The sequence below is a fragment of the Triplophysa rosa genome, linkage group LG25 (assembly GCF_024868665.1).
Source record: "Triplophysa rosa linkage group LG25, Trosa_1v2, whole genome shotgun sequence".
Classification (NCBI taxonomy): domain Eukaryota; kingdom Metazoa; phylum Chordata; class Actinopteri; order Cypriniformes; family Nemacheilidae; genus Triplophysa; species Triplophysa rosa.
This window is the reverse complement of record NC_079914.1, coordinates 13984920-14002567: the sequence shown is the minus strand read 5'-3', so window position 1 is coordinate 14002567 and position 17648 is coordinate 13984920. Positions and strand designations below refer to the sequence as shown.

Genomic DNA, 17648 nt, shown 5'->3' with positions numbered 1-17648 from the left:
GTTCTGTCTCACGGTGATGCTACAGGTTTCTACTTTGATCATTTATGGTTTATTAGGTTAAAGATCTGATGTGAGGTCAGATGTGAATCAGTGCTTCTGGTCATCTCATTGTGTGTGGTTGATGTAGTTCAGAGAAGATGGTTGTTCATATTTCAGCCATTACATCTGTATAATATAAATCACCATCAGAAGGCGCTCATGATCAGACAAATCAAATCAAGAGGAACAGACTCCTGAGTATTCTTGAAATTGTATTTCTTTAGCAGTTTTGTAGTGAAATGGAAAACTAAGACTTTGTTTTGCTTAACTTTGTTGGTTCTCTGTGCTTTCTCTTGCTTCAGTTATGAGGTCAGTGAATGGTTGAACACGTGGTTTATGAGAACACATGCGTCTGTGGACACACATGAACCTCACGATGAACTCAAGTGTGTGAAAGATCAACACAAAGCTTCAATGCTTCATCAAGACAAAAAATTATAATGATGTTCTTTCATCTGTGTGCTTCATTCTTCTTGTCCAATAAGTGACTGCAAGACATTATATGAATAATTTGAGCTTTTTATTAGTAAATATGGAGTTTAAATTAGTTTATTTCTCTATAATATACAATTTCACACAAGTGTTTATTTAGGAGTCAATTTATGATGTTATAATATATTCTAAAACTGGTGGTTTATGTATTTTAGGTGTGTTTGGTGTTGATGGAGATGAAGTGAAGTGAAGGGAGTGATGGAGGGAGATTCTGTTTCTGTACACACTCATTTGACTGAACTACAGACAGACAGACATATAACCTGGACTTTAGGACTTCACTCTTATAGCTGAAATCTTTAAAAGGGATCAAATCTTTTTCTTGTTAGTAAAGATGGGATATTTAAAGAGCATCTGAACTTAAACAGTCAGACTGGATCTCTCACTTTCACAAACATCAGAACTGAACACTCTGGACTTTATCATTGTAAGGTCGGAGCCACGATGTCCTGACCAGAGACATTACTCTTCTCCTGAGAAACATAGAACGTTTCTAAGCACAGTGGGGAACCTAGGCCAAAAGGTTGCCCCTTCCTGAAAAAACAACGCACTGACTCCTGATCAAAGATCATCTTCTCGGGAAAAGACAGCGAGCATGAACCAAAAGGACACCTTCCTTTGAGAAACAACAGACTCTCTCCAGTACAGCAAACTCCCTACTGAGATAATATCTACATCTCAAACGACGCATACCAGTGAATCACAGATGCAGACCTCACCCTGCACCCCCAACTGTTCCTTTCCTCCCCTCTCACTCAACGCAGGACACCCAAAAGCTCTGAGGACCTACACAAGAAAAGAACACGTCACATACACAAAAAAACATACACATGTTTGGTATCATCCAAAAGGTCTCAGTGCAGCTGGTACAATGGTCTCACTCCCATAACAACAGAATGTAATAACAAAGTTTTGTAAGAACTTAACAAACTTCCCTCAGTGCTGGAACATTTCTCACACATTTGGTGACTTTCACCAATCACCTACTGTATGCAGATGAAGTACAGCCCCAGGGATCACAAGACCCAATCACAGCCAAATTCCTAACTCTAAAGTATATTTTCATAATGCTTTGTTCTGGTTTGGTATTTAAGGGAAGTTGACAAAAATATCAGGGAATCTGTAGCCAGATCTCCCGCACAAATTCCTGTGTGTCGTCTCTTGTCAGGTATGCAACATTGAACTTCTCTTTGCTTTATTTCTTATGATTTTCTTTTATTTGTTATTGATTTATATTGATTGCCATTGATTATTGAATTGAACCTTGAATTGGATTTTGAATTATTCTTACCTGGCTAATAAATTGTTATGTTTGAATTCATTCTGTATTGTTCTGAGTTTATCAACTTTAGTAGATCACGCTATATCCTTTGTTACCGCAAATCTACGTTCAGGTTGGTGACGGACTAGAATCCTGTTGTCATGGTCCTGCCTTCCTGTTCATGATTTCCTAGTCGTGTGGCAGGATCGGGACAGATCCCTTATGTTTAGTGTGAGAAAACCATGGGATGTTTATCTTTAGACATTCCATGTGTTTTCTCGTGTCTTGTCATTGGCCCCGCCCCTCTCGTTTCCCGTATTGTTTCCCGTCCGTGTTTCATTACCCTCACCTGCCCTGTGTTATTATCCCTCGTTTGTCTTGCCCTATATAATACCCTCATGTTTCATTGTCCGTTGCTCGGTCATTGTATTCAGTCTGTTTTGCGTTCTGTGTCTTTGATGTAGCTGTGTTTGCCATTATTGTCTGGTCCTGGTCCTGGTGTGCTGTTTTCGTCGGTCTTAGTACGTGTTCAGTTTAATTAACTTTGTCAAGTGTTGTTTAGTTCAGTTAGTGTCAGTTAGTCTTCGTCCTGTTTATTATCCTGTCTGTGCTGTTCTACATTTTAGGGCTCCGGCTAACTGCTTGGCATTAGTTTAAGTGTAATTAGACCGTAGGGGCTATCGTTTCCGTTTAGAACAGCACATATGTTGTCTGACCAATCTAAATAGGGTGAGCCTCAAACCTCTGGTTATTGTAATATTATTCTAACTAAGTGTACATAGGAAACTATGGCATGATTATATAAAGCTACAGTTGTGGTGGTTTTTCTTGACATATTATTGACTTTTCTTATATTCTAAATATATTACTGAGTTTTCTTATATAAAATAGCTTTCTTACTTAAAGAATACATTTAAAGGAAGTTATAGAGTTCATATACTTCTCTGATTGTAACAAGGGCAATGGGCCTCATGTATGAGTTTGAACACTTGAACACCTGCGTACACACCAAATATCTTCTCACACTAAGACAGGAACTGCACGTACACCACACACACTTTTGTAGAGAGGTTTGGTTAAGAACGCTGGGTTGTTTATCATTATCACACTAAACCATGAGTTCATTTTTAATAAAACCAAGGTTAAATCATGTATCGTCCGAAAGCCCCCGGAAAGGTGTCAAGATTATAAGCACTTTATATACGTATGTGTTATTGCACATGATATACGTATGTGTTATTGAGACGTCCGAAAGCCCCCGGAAAGGTGTCAAGATAAANATATACGTATGTGTTATTGAGACGTCCGAAAGCCCCCGGAAAGGTGTCAAGATAAAGAGCACATGATATACGTATGTGTTATTGAGAGCGCTCCCTACAATTAAATCTTAATATGGTAGGCCGGAGATCTTAATATGGTAGGCCGGAAATATAACTGTAGCAAGTACAGGATGAAATATAACTGTAACGAGGCATAAGGGGATGGTCTAATAAAAATAAGTGATGTCATGTAAAAACTGGTTGGTAGAAGATGAGGTCAGGTAAAACCTGATTGGTTTGAACTGTGATAACAACTTGAGAACAATGTATAAAAGATGGAGTCAGACATGTATTCGTTGGGCATCTACAGATGAACTCTGTGTGTCTCACTTTGCTTGCTCGAGCAAATAAAGATTGAAACCTCTGGAAACCTGGCTCTCTGGTCTTCGTGAATTCTTTCAACTTGGCTGATCGACTTTTCGCCACGACACAGTCAGAGGAAGTAAGATTGCTCTATTTATCTCTATGGAGTGGTCATGACCTCTGGTTGGAAAAATCATTACTTTAATTAAGTTGTCATAGTCTAAGGGGACTATAATGTTTCAGGAAGTGCTGGTTGGAGACGGCCATCTGAGCATTACTAGTTATAGAAACCTCTGGCAGTGACCAAGACTGGCGAGTTTGTGACCATGAGATCCACGTATAACGGCCGGCGCAAGACTCTAAGCCACATTGAGAATCGGATGAAGGAGTGTAATTTAGAATAAAACAGAGGAATCAGACGTCCGTCCTAATTTCACAATTATTAATGATAAAAGTTAAATGTAAACTAAATGAGAAGTCGAGATATTATTAAATTGGAGTCAGATAAAATAGAGGTAATTAAATGAAATATGCTTTCATTCAAATGTTGTTTCACTAAACAAATGAAAGACAAGAACACGTGTGAAGCCGTCGCCACGCAACTGGATACCGTCATTGGACCAGCGGGTGGTGCCTTACAAGAGCAATGGTAACAGCCAAACAAAGAAAGACTTAAATCTGGGAATATTTTGAGTTTATAGCTTCCAATGTATGTATGCTTTTCTTAAAAAAAAACATCAGTTTTTGCTTTAACTTATTTTATTCTTGTATGTAATTTCTTAATTTAATATAACTTTATTCAGAAGGTGACATGCTTGGTGTGTGACAAGGAGCTGCTTATGTATGGAAACAGCATATCATCCATGCTAAGGCATTTCAGAGCTTTACACGAGACTGCACAGCCCCAGAGCAATCCTACAAGCACACAAAGTCGGACTGTTGCTTCATGATTTTTATTAATAATTGTGAATGCATTATCATGATTTCAATTAATATATGTATATTATATATATAACTTCTTTCAGGCCAGAGCAAACAAAGCTCAAATGCCACTTCTGATGCGATCTTACAAGTGGATAGATACCTTACAGAGACAAACACAAAGAGTTGAAACATGTCTACCCCATCTATATACATTGGCATTACAGTTTCTGTGTACCCCGGCCTCCTCTGTACCATGAGAAAGAGTGTTCTCTCAGGCCGGGGAAGTACTGTCTAAGAGGAGAAATAGATTCAGCCCCAACACTGCAAAACAACTTTTATTTCTCAATAAAAATTAAAAACTTTATCACCTTTCTGTCATTCCTACAGTTACACAAACACTATCACTGCCAAGTGTCATAAACACATTTAATAACAGATGATCCTATCACACAATGTCCTTATTCACTGTGTGTGTAGAGAGAGTACATTAGATCATATTGAATCATACAAGCTCACATAAGACAATATTTTATTGTCACACTTCAATGGTTAAATTAATTTATTTAATGGACAAATTAAACACAAACGTGTAAGGCTTTTATTTGTACACATAACATTGAAACTATGGAGTGTGTGGTGGTTGCTTCATCTGACAGAACTTCTTCCACAGGCTTCTGGCTGCTATGTTTTAAATAAGCACCAGATGGCGCTGTTCTCGACACTCGAAGCTTTGAATCTTTTCCCGGAACAGTCAGGGGAAAGCCTAAATGCTTAATTTCCCCATCCCCAACTGGTTCTTTGGTTTTTGTTTTAATATGTATTTGGCATGATTTGTTACGGCTTTATTAAACATAAATCCTTTCACAATCAGGTTATCCTCTAGTGACAACCACATGACAACGATCTACTGTAACTTATATAAGTCACGAACTGCTCCGAGACTCAGAGGTTTAAGATCTAAATGCAGCAATAATCCACAAATGATACAGGCAAAGGTCAGGCAGGCAGCAGAGGTTCCAAAACGATAAACAAATCCAAAATCAAAACTACAATAAACAAACAAGGAAGGCAGGCAGAAGGAAGGAAGGAAGGAAGGAAGGAAGGAAGGAAGGAAGGAAGGAAGGAAGGAAGGAAACCTCTCAGAAATGCAGTGAGACAAAAACAAGACTTGGCAAAGACAGAATGTTTAAACCAGGCTTATATAGGCAGAGAGACAACACTTAACTAGACACAGGTGAGAGTGATTAACATCACAAGTCTGGCAATGGATTATGGGAAGTGTATTGTGAAATGGCAGTTCTGGTGATGAGTGCCCTCTTGTGGAGAATAATGACAGCCCTCATTATTGAGGAAGTAATTGTCACGGTCCCACCGTCTTGTTTATGAAATTCTAGTTGTGTGGTGGGATCGGGGCAGAGTTCTTGGGTTTTATGTGGGAAGACCATGAGATGTTTATGCCTCTCATGTGTTTTTCCAGTGTCTCGTCTCTGTTCCCGCCATCTCGTTTCCTCGTTATCCTTCCCTGAGTGTTTAATGTCCCACACCTGCCCCATGTCGTTATCCCTCGTTTGTCAATCCCTATATATACCCTCATGTTTCTTTGTCTTGTTGCTCGTGTATTACATATGTGTATGTGGATCGTGTTTGTCTGTGTTCCTGTGTTCCTGTCTTTCTGTTTCAAGAACCCTGTCAAGTCTTAGTAAGTGTTTGAGGTTAGTTTATGTCAAGTGTTGTTTCTAGTTTAGTGTTTAGTTAGTTTTCGTCCCTGTTAATAATACCCTGTAAGGGTATTATTATTATCTTGTCATGTTTACACCCCCTCGTGGGTTTTTGTTTTATGTTTTTTTGTATTATTAAAGTCTTCTGTTAACCCCTTCACTGCTGCCTGCATTTGGGTTCTTTCTGGCAGACCGTGACAGTAATTATATCTTGTGGTTGTAAAGATTGCACTGTACTAACAAAAACACATTTTTTATTCCACATCTTGTAGAAACTAAACCAACTAGAATACAGTCTGTAACAGTAACAAAGTGAATGAAGGAGAGACGTGGGTAAAAATGTACAAAGTTTTATTCAAGCCTCACCATTAGTAGACATAAATATGAGGAACATCAATAAAATGTAGCAATCCAGATGGTGCTTTGAGTTAAATGCACTCTTTGCACTGAAATGAAGGATCAAATAAACAAACACAACAGGCCAAGGCTTACCAGCAGGGGGGTAGGCTATGGAGGACTGGGAGTCCCGATTAGAAATAAAATGATGAATCAATTGATAAATTTAATAATAAACAAATAAATCACTTTTTAAACTGAGAAATTAATAGACTTATTTAAAAAGGTTGATTTAATTTGTGTTTAAAAAATGTAGTTTAATTGAACAATAAAACGTTAAATTTAAAAAAACATTTTTAAATGTATAAATAAATAGATCAATTTAAAACTTTATTTAATTCATGCTTTAAAACAAAGAAAATAAAACAAGAAGTTCATTAATAAATTATTTTAAATGCTCATTTTAAATTGTTTTATAAAAAAGCATTTGCCAAATGCTTTTCCCTCTCTATTTGCCAATGGCTTTTCTTTGTCGTTTTGCCAAATGCTTTTCTTTATCCATTTGTCAATCGAAAAAAATGCCATTGGACAGTACACAGTTGGGGGCAGCCAATCAGCTTTCGGCTCAGTTTTAGGATACAACCCCTCTCCCACATGTCATATGAAGTAAATGTAAGGCGGATTTTCATTGGATAGCAAGCATGACCTACCGCCATTAAAACAGTATCCTTATACCTTGCGCAAAAGCAATCATTTAGAGTCTTACAAATTGTGTACACATCCCTAATGTGAAATAATTTAAAGCAGATTAAATGCACATGATCAGAACAGCTCGTGCACTTTAAAATCCTGGGAAAAATAAAAACAATGTTATATGACTATATACTGCTATTTCATACTAATAATGCACGGCAGTGTTATTTGTTTTACTATATCACATACATCATGTTTCACTGCTGTAACGGTTTTACCGGATTAATAAAACAACATCTTTTATCTTTGAAAAGGTCTAAAATTACAACAGAAAAAGCCATTTCCAGAGTGAAAAACATTAGTTTTTATTTAATACGTAAATTAAACTATATATTACCTTGGATGTTTTGTTCGATGATTCAAATAAATCGCTACATGTCTGTTTTATTCTCGACTACTGCAACGTGGTTATTTATTCTGAACATGATGCCATCTAGTGGATTCTCACAAATAACAGGCACAAATAATGGATTTCACATTTCATTATGACAACTATTAACTTTAAAGTAGGCTATAACTATAGAGATATGATGCAACTGAAGTTGTTCTCTATGTACATCGTAAACCATTGAAATATGTTTAGAAATACAAACGTGATTGTGCTTTTAATGCCGAAAACGCGCAGCTCTCCCATCGGGTTCAGTGGGCTTTAAGTACACTGTTGCCCTCACTAACATGGCGGCGCCGCTGACGTATCGCAGCAGCAGAGCAAAGTGGCCAACGCTGCGTCTAGGTATTTATTATGTGTATGGGTACACCACCATCAGTAGTCAAGAACAGCTAGCCTCCCAACCCCGGGGCCTATCAATGCCTGCAACAAAAAGAGAAAACATAAGGAATCAAACCTCTTAATTTGTAAATCTAAACAGAAAATGTATAATAATAATACTCTTACGAAACAACCAAAAATAATGAGTAACAAAATACAACAAAATAAATTAAACCGATCAAAATTAAATAAAAAAACAACTTAGAAAACTAAACAGAAAAGAAACCCAAACGAAAAGAACAAATAAATAGCACACACTGTAAAAATTGAGATCGATATACATACCAGGAACTAGTCATCACACCACCTAAACCATACAGTTGCTCATAGCACAGATCATGGCTGACGAGAGAATAGTACAGCAAAATGGGAACATGAAAACTACAATGAATGAAGCACATGTTAGCGTAGCCCTAATACAAACGATCACAAATACAGCGCGAGGTAAACCTACCTGAGGATAGTGGACAGCCTGCATCCAACCAAAGCTTTGAATGAGCTACGACATCAGCTAGCCCAACAGCTACCAGTCAGTGAACATGCGCTCTACGAAGGCAGTTCCTGCAATGACGCACCACCGGTGACATAACTCCACCCTTAAATACTCAAGGGACAAATGCTGATAGGCTATCATTCTTTTTATTTTAGATCACAATAAACATAATCTTCTTAATGTGGTAGCCATTGATTATTAGGATCTAGAAATATTGCCCTAACGTGCTAGAATCTTAGAGAAAAAATACTCTTTGTCCTCTTTAATCAGAAGTCCATAAGGGCGGATGGAGCTCTCCACTATTTCCTTCTCTTTCTCAGCTGATGTCCCATCAGGGATGGGGATCAACCAGTAGTCCATGTCCTCGATGATTTTCCTGTTCTTGGGGTTGACTCTGTTCTGTATGATGACACTATAGGTCTTTCCATTCTTTATCGGTTTGACTGTAGTGCTGAATGAGTCTGCCACGTCTATGTCTGGAGTTGAATAAATTCCTCTCCCCCACATTTTACCACCACCCACCTTGTAGCGGGTTTTAATGATCCCCTCAGCTCTTTGTACACTAGTCCCATGGTAGGACACTGGCCACTCACCGGGATCAGAGTGGTTCCTCCACCCGTCTGTTCCCAGCCAAGCGTTCCCGTCCGGGTACTTATCGCGAACCTTCAGCGCGAAACGCTTCCACCCGTACGGGCGCTCGTACGGCTCATTCCCGCGCTTGCAGTCAGAATCAGAGTTAGACTTGGACATGTGAGTGAAGTCAAAGTCATACGCTGGGTCGAAGAATTCATCTGGAACACAAAATAATTTTTTCAGAGAAGATCCCATGTTTTCTTTTTTCCGGGTTTCCTGTGATGTTTGGTAACTGGTCCTTCCTGACCGCTATCACGACTGATAACTCTGCGTTGTGTGTAAAAAGAAGACTGGACAATCAACAGCTCTGGAGATCTCAAGGTTTATTTGCCAAGTGGTCTGTGAATGATCAAAAATCAAATGTCACCATCAGGCATGACATAAATCTTGTACACCTCATACACAATATAAAACGCATTAGAAGGCCTGCAGTCATCTAAAACACACCAATCCTCATAACATGCCTGATACATTTCTTGACTAATGCAATCCACATATAAAACAAACGATAAAACATTGTATGTCCCTGTGAGATTTTAGGTTTTACCTGTGTCCCACACCTGGGCTGCGTTCAGCCACAACAAAACGTTGCAAACATTTTTTAAACGGAAACGGTGGTGCGGTTGAACACCCTGTTGTGATCACAAAAGAGTTGAACTATGGCAGCTGAGAAGGCCATTCTTTGTGTTCTTTTTGAAGAATTTTCAGAGCCTGATGAAATCAGTATAAATACTGCAAAATAGGGCTGGGGGATTAATCGAAAAGTAATCTAAACCGACATTGTCTACTTTTAAATGACCCAATTCAAATGGAAATCAAATATTCTGCGTTTATGTAATATGCGTGAAAGACAGGTACAGTTGATACGAGACATTCTTCCATATCTGCTCCCGTTTAGTAATCACAAGACTTTTAGTCCAAAAATGTGCATATTGTGAGAAATATAGATACTATATACTGAAACACGTTTACTTCATATTTCTTTAGACAGACTGATTAGTTTTAAGCTCCGTTCAACTATTAAAAACTCCGTCTGTTTCTTTCATGTGACAGCTCTTATGACAGGGTCCTAAAGCACACCCAATTTCTCACTACACATGCAGACAGATGATTTGCTGATTTGTGTTGCGTTTGTTCTCCTGTCTTCAGTGGCAGAGGAAATGTTTCCAAAAAATAACACAAAGATGTCTATTATTCGAAATGTTCAATAAATAACCATAAATACTTTGTATTTTCTTTGATTATCTAAAAATAACATGAGATAAGAAATGTTTCATTAGAAAAAATACCCCACCTTTAGTTGGGCATATTTACACTACAAACCTTGTCAGTGATCTACGCGGGCAAAAAACAAAGAAAATAAACAAAAACAAATAAATCGTTCAATAATCGTAATCGAGAGAAAATGTTCAATTAATCTAAAATTTGTTATTTAGGCCAGATCGCCCCGCCCTACTACAAAATACATGTTTTCTAATATCTTCAATATTGAGTATACCGAGCTGCAGCGGACATATTTAAACGACTTTACTTGGACCCATTGTGCAAGCTATCTCTTTAATACCGCGTGGGTTATACACATGTTGCTGCTGATTGGGCTGACATTCTTGACACACCCACCAAACAAGAGAAAATGTATCTCAAACCCTGTTGTAGGGGTGTTCGGTTCCGGGTTTTTTGGAGTCAACTCCGATTCTTGACTCTCACTTTTGGAGTCGATGGAATCGACACTTCGACTCCATTTACTGCCATTCAAAACAGGCTTAAGCGTAAGTTATAGTCGTGCGTAGGACCTACGCCGTAGGTTACGTGCCGGTTTTCATTTACACTTCTGCGTCGTTGTCCGCGTCAACAGGCAGTGACCACTAGGCATCAGTGTCCACGCGAGTGTTGCTAGTGTAACCAAGACAAGAGCCGAAGAAGAAGCAGCTCACTTGAGAAATATTAGCAGTGATAGCGGCAAGTAAACAGTCACTTTTGTTGCAGATTTGAGATGTTTAATACAGAAGCACAAATATTTTACTTAGATAATTCATTCGGAAATGCGTTTGAGTAAACATGACTCTATCGCGAAGTTGTTTTTACCTGAGGGAGGTTTTCAAACAAACCAATCCCAGCGCTTGCGGTCCGCGTTGAGTTGACACGTTGTTACATTTTTGGAGAGGTGCGCGTCAGGCTACGGTGTAGGGTACGCGGCTCTGCGTAAGGTCCTACGCACGGGCAATAACTTATGCGTAACGCATATGAATTTAAAATAAATTAATGTAACTTCACAAGTTTGCGAACTTTGGGCTGGCAACCAAACTCCAAAGTCCCTAGCAAATACACATGCATTTGTACAACGAACACCATCACAGAGAGTTTTTTGTGCTGTCAGACCAGTTACTGCTTTCTGGTCCTAAACCGATGTGGTTTTCCAAGCGCACGCAGCGCAAGGACATAACGGCCCAGGTCTAACCGTAGCTATAGACTTATGGTAAAGCTAAGATATGTCCTTTCCTTAAATATGTTTATAACTTTTATATTGCATCGATTTTGGAGAGTTACAGTTACACAAATGAAAATGTTTTTTTTACTTAAAGACACCGCTTTTCATTGTTTGAATTGAGGCTCCGTAAATGTGCGCTAAACAAGCCTAAAACATTTTTTTTATTTTCAATACGATATACAGTATTTCATGGTAACAATCTACTATTTTAATTCCATATCTTATACCTCATTTTTCTTAGATTGAATTCCTTTATTTATATATTACAGTTCATTTAAATGCTCACCATATAGTTAAAATGTAGGAAAGTTATGAAAATGTAATAAAGATATCAAATTAAGTTCTGATAATGAGATTTATTATTAATTTATATTTATCTTCTAGCTATATCATATGTATACAGTAGGAAGATAGACAACAAGTATAACAATGAGGTTTGAATATATGCACAAACAATGAGAGTACAGTATATGACTGGTGTTATAAACTGGTGTTCATGGGGTTTGTACTGTAGGTCTTTATCGCTCTTCACTCTTTATCAGATGCGCACTTTTAGTGTATTGCGACTCTCTGTCTTTAGGTTTGTTTATTCTCGCGCTTGTCTTCGCACTGCGAGTGTCTGTCTGGTGACTCCACACCATAGCTCCACGCGCGTCTCCCAGTGGCAGCGCTCACGTGGCGAGCATCATCGCGCATTGCAACGCAAGTTTCGCCTTGGCTCGCCTAAAGTTAAACTTTATTAAAACTATTAACAGCTTTACAAAGCGACCTGACTTCTGAAATACCTGAGAATGAGCTTTATTCTATGCACGCGCAGATCACTGCACCACTGCACGAGCACTGCGGGTGAGAGAGAAAGCGCCGGACTGGAGCAGATCACGAAACTACAGACCGAAAGAAGGTCAAAAGAATGTTTGATTTGTTCATTTGTTATCGGTGAATTAATTCACATGTTTTTTTCATCATGACGCCCGACTTGCAGAGCGCCGAGTTAACCACGCCTACTTACATTACGCGGAATAGAAAAATCTCTTACGGTTGACATTTCCAGATGCTATTGGAATATTCCGTCATTCCGCCCAGCCCTATATTCACCCTAGGCTAAGTTCAACACATTTTTTAAACCTTGTGTTCTTTTCTTAATGTAACTCATTGCCTTTCTGTGTTGACCATTTAACAATAACAAGTATTTAAAATATCAACATGTCATTTTAAAACCAACAAATATGCTATAATAATAACCCAGCAACAAGAACTTAATATATGATTTGTGACTTCCTGGCTGTTGCTGATCTTTTACGTTTTTTAAGATGGATGAAAAGCTTTATAATTTGATATAATTTGAGAGAGTGGAGGTATGGGTTTTACCCGAGGCGCAACCTTCCGATCTCTCTCGTGAAGCCAACACGGAAGTGACTTTAATTGCAATTTATCAACTTGCCACTAGTGACTGGCTCCAAAAGAGAGCAGAATCTCATTTTGCTCCATGTTAAAATGGGCAACTTTACAGCAGAAAAAAACATGATTACAGCCTGGTACAAAAAAATATTTTGGTCTAGATATCTAATTTTACCCTTCATGAAAACTGTGAGAAGGGTGAATTTTTTTATAACTCACCCGTTTAACTTATATTACGCCTTAAAATTCTGCAAATTAGGTGCGTGGCCACTAGAGTGATAATTGGTGTCAGCATACCAGGCGCCTCAGCTCTAACCACGTCCCGCCTTTTTGCCCATTTTCGATTATCCGGGAGTGACGCGCGATGACGCCATGCCAAGATGGCAACTGGCGCCTCCACCTACTTTAGGCTACATAGTTTTATTCTATATCCTGTTTATGTTATTGATCACTTATAAGTGTCACTGAGAATTACGACTTGAAGTGGCTGTACTAGTATCAGGATGTTTCAGATGTAAAGAACACGGAACTCACGTAATGCTAACCTAAGCAAGAAGTACTAACATTGATGTCTCATGATTTTCCATCTACCGAAGTGACTGGATCAGAGCATTACATCACTTTCTCATTTATTGATATATATTGAAACTGTCCTCTAGGGATGGGCGATATGCCATAAAACTCTTATCACAATAATTCCTGGTATTTGTTGCGATAATGATAAAAATGACGATATATGTATAACACCATCCACCGCTGTTTTTTGCGTCCAGTGATAGTAGCTGCATGTAGTCTAGACCCTCAGAAAAACAAATATTATCAAAAAGTAAAACCTACCCCAAATCAAACAGCTTCTAAAATATACCTACAGTATTTTTGTAAATACAATAGTGACATTCGACTTCAAAAGGTTGTATTAAAGAAAAGTTAAATGAACTAAAGCTCAATAAACACATCATGTCATACCTCAAATGTATATATTCTATTGTTGGGTGGAAACGATCGATCGCATCACGCTGTCAATCACTCTCTCTTGAACTGTGTGAACCTTCTCTTCTCACAGCAACATACACTGAATCTGTATGAGGCGCCGTATAGGGTTTAAATCAAACTGCGCTTATGAATACATATATAAAAGCGTGCATACACATATATACATTGCGCAATGCTCACATATACATGTATACTATTGGATGTTCAAGCAAACACATATGAAAAACATGTGCGCACTAATGTGAAATCCATACCAATACATCTTATGTTAGTTAAGCTTGCATGTACACTTTTTCGCGCATACATATAAACTCGATGCGTGCAAACATATGGGATGAATTTAATATCAAAATGATTAACAAATGCATGCACAGTCATCCGTGAACGTGATACAAGTTACACTTGTTGTAACAAGGTTCAATAAAACGGAAGAAAGGAGGCGGGAACCGGCGAACATTTAATAAACTTTAATCAAAATAACCAAACAATAACACGGAAGTAAAAGGCCGGCAGCCCCTCACGGACGACTGCCTGTGGCTGCCGGCCACACAAACATAAACACAAAACTTAACATTTCCGGGCACAGTCCTCTCTCGTCGGCAGTCCCGTCGCTCGTCCTCTTATGCTCCCTAGCTCCCCCGTGAGGCATGCGGGACCGGTGCGCGTACAGCTGATACTCATTATCACTCACGCCACCGGCCCGCCTTCCTGCCCCACGGCTCTCGTCCCGCCTTCCTCGCTACGCTTGTATTTAGTATTCACAAACAAATGCTGTATGATTTGAATCTGTGAAATTTAGATTGTAATAAACATGAGGCGATTTGTACAAATAGAGACAGATTTGTGAATACATTGTTTTATTTTGTGTTCATGTATAATCATTTTGCGCATACCAATGAGAAGTTGTGTAGTTGTGTATCCTGCAACGCGCGTCCATTCATCCTGTTCTGTGCATTCGGATTTTGAGACGTTCTTTACACGGTTTTGCATTGGACAATCCACACAAACAACTTCAGATCCACGCACAACCGTGCATAAACTACGGCCTACCACTACATGGCAGTCTCACGGAGCGATGCAGAGGTTTGCGGCAGAGGTTGCGCTAGACATTTTCATCGTCCGTCATTTTGACGAACAGGCTCACAAAAAATCCGTCATAATCTATTTTTACCCGTCACACGGTTGATGTTACGTGCTAATCAGCATGTTTGTGACATCATCACTATGTACATGCGTTTACTCTCTGAACTTACGGAACTGAATACCCAATAAAGTCGTTCACATATTTAATGTTTCTGTTGTCAGACATAAAACAATAATTACAGACAAATGTTTATAATCATAACAGTAACAATGACAGGTGCTTGAAAACGCTGTTTTTAATCATTTATTAATTTACTTACAAGTTTTGTTATGAATGTGCTGCTTCTGCCACTCACTGAACGGAAAAGACGCAGAGAAACATTTTCCCCGTACTTAAAGTTAAGGGTTATCCAAAATAACGCTAGTCGCTATCTCTCTCTCTGAAGGAAAAAAGTCTGTAAACACCGCACCACTGTGCGCGCCTGTGTGTATGTGAGCACGCGACGCGGGGGTCTGATTAAGTGACAGATGCATGCATTGCAGAATCAGATCCTCAAACAATGTTATCGTTGTGTTATTATGAAAAGTGTAAAAATATTTTCAGTTCATTTTGAATCTATTGCAATACAAATTAGACGGTGGTGAGACGGCATAGTCAAATGACTTGTTTATACACGAGTCTCACTGATCCCGTTTTCCTGAATGGGCGAGACGTTTATGAGTAATGAATGGGGAAACATGCGCCCTTTCCTCCGGTCACTTACGATCACGTTCTGATGAAAGGAAATGATTGGATGCTACCAATTTGACATAAAGGGGAATTACAAATTGCCCTCATTGTAATCCATCAAAATGACTCTCGCCCATTCAAGAAAACGCGATCAGTGGAGACTCGTGTATAAACAAGTCATTAGACTATATGCCGTCTCACCACCGTCTAATCTGTTTCGCCATAGTTTCAAAACGAACTGAAAACATTTTTACACTTTTTATATTAACACAACGATAACGTTGATCAAAATGACGGACAATGAAAAAGTCTAGCGCAACCTCTGCCGCAAACCTCTTCGTCGCTCCGTCAGACTGCCATCTAGTGGTAGGCCGTAGTTTATGCACGGTTGTGCGTGGATCTGAAGTTGTTTGTGTGTATTGTCCAATGCAAAACCGTGTAAAGAACGTCTCAAAATCCGAATGCACAGAACAGGATGAATGGACGCGCGTTGCAGGATACACAAATGCACAACTTCTCATTGGTATGCGCAAAATGATTATACATGAACACAAAATAAAACACTGTATTCACAAATCTGTCTCTATTTGTACAAATCGCCTCATGTTTATTACAATCTAAATTTCACAGATTCAAATCATACGGCATTTGTTTGTGAATACTAAAATACAAGTGTAACTTGTATCACGTTCACGGATGACTGTGCATGCATTTGTTAATCATTTTGATATTAAATTCATCCCATACAAACACACCTATACAATACTCGCACATACATATAAACTCTGCGTACATACACATCTATAAAACACTCGCACATACATACAAAATATGACACGTTAGTTTGCATGCATAGTGATTTCATATGTGCGTGCTTTTCAGTGTAAACGGAAGTCGTCTTTATTTTGATCAACCTGAATCTAAAAGTGATAATAGCCTTAACGTTTATTAGTGCTTTGCTTGTCTAAACATTCTTGAATTAAGAAGCATTTTCTTGATGAGAAAACTGACCTAAGAAAATAAGTCATGTTTTTAGTAAAAAAATATGAAATTTCAGTGAATTTGTGCTTAAAACAAGCAAAAAAATCTGCCAATGGGGTAAGAAAAATAAACTTGAATTGAGTGACTAAGAAAAAGGTCAACCTTAATTCAAGATTATTTTTCTTACCCCATTGGCAGATTTTTTTGCTTGTTTTAAGCACAAATTCACTGAAATTTCATACTTTTTTTACTAAAAACAAGACTTATTTTCTTAAGTCATTTTGCTAATCAAGAAAATCTTGATTCAAGAATTTGTAGACATTTTTACTGGAAAACAAGAAAAAAAGACTAAGTAAGAAAGTCATTTTTTGCAGTGTATCATGTTGCGTCGCGCCTGTCACGTCCGGTGTGGACACGGTGTTAGGCACTTTAAAACGCTGTTAAAGAAATCGGCTACATCATCTGCATTGCAACTTGCACAAGCAAGCAAAGCACTAATAAACGTTAAGGCTATTATCGCTTTTAGATTCATGTTGATCTAAATTAAGACGACTTCCGTTTACACTGAAAAGCACGCACATCCACATATGAAATCACTATGCATGCAAACTAAAGCGTGTCATATTTTGTATGTATGTGCGAGTGTTTTATAGATGTGTATGTACGCAGAGTTTATATGTATGTGCGAGTATTGTATAGGTGTGTTTGCACGCATCGAGTTTATATGTATGCGCGAAAAAGTGTACATGCAAGCTTAACTAACATAAGATGTATTGGTATGGATTTCACATTAGTGCGCACATGTTTTTCATATGTGTTTGCTTGAACATCCAATAGTATACATGTATATGTGAGCAATGTATATATGTGTATGCACGCTTTTATATATGTATTCATAAGCGCAGTTTGATTTAAACCCTATACGGCGCCTCATA

At 38.4% G+C, this 17648-nt stretch overlaps 2 protein-coding genes across 3 annotated transcripts in view; both read right to left on the bottom strand.

Moving 5' to 3' along the window:
* The window catches only part of LOC130548504 (T-lymphocyte surface antigen Ly-9-like), a 49392-nt gene that overhangs the window by 14198 nt on the left and 17546 nt on the right, over window positions 1-17648 (bottom strand). The window lies entirely within an intron of this gene.
* LOC130548501 (uncharacterized) overlaps window positions 6707-17648 on the bottom strand; it is a 14327-nt gene continuing 3385 nt past the window's right edge. The window contains exons 1-2 of one of the 2 annotated variants that reach the window (XM_057325324.1): window positions 13893-13972; window positions 6707-9379 (exon numbers count right to left, since the gene is read on the bottom strand). In XM_057325324.1, coding sequence (XP_057181307.1) covers window positions 8627-9235 — 609 coding nt within the window. In that variant the 5' untranslated portion in view covers window positions 9236-9379; window positions 13893-13972 and the 3' untranslated portion in view covers window positions 6707-8626. Of the gene's footprint in view, window positions 9380-13892; window positions 13973-17648 lie in introns of those variants that run through there. The other variant, XM_057325323.1, reaches the window with a different exon arrangement.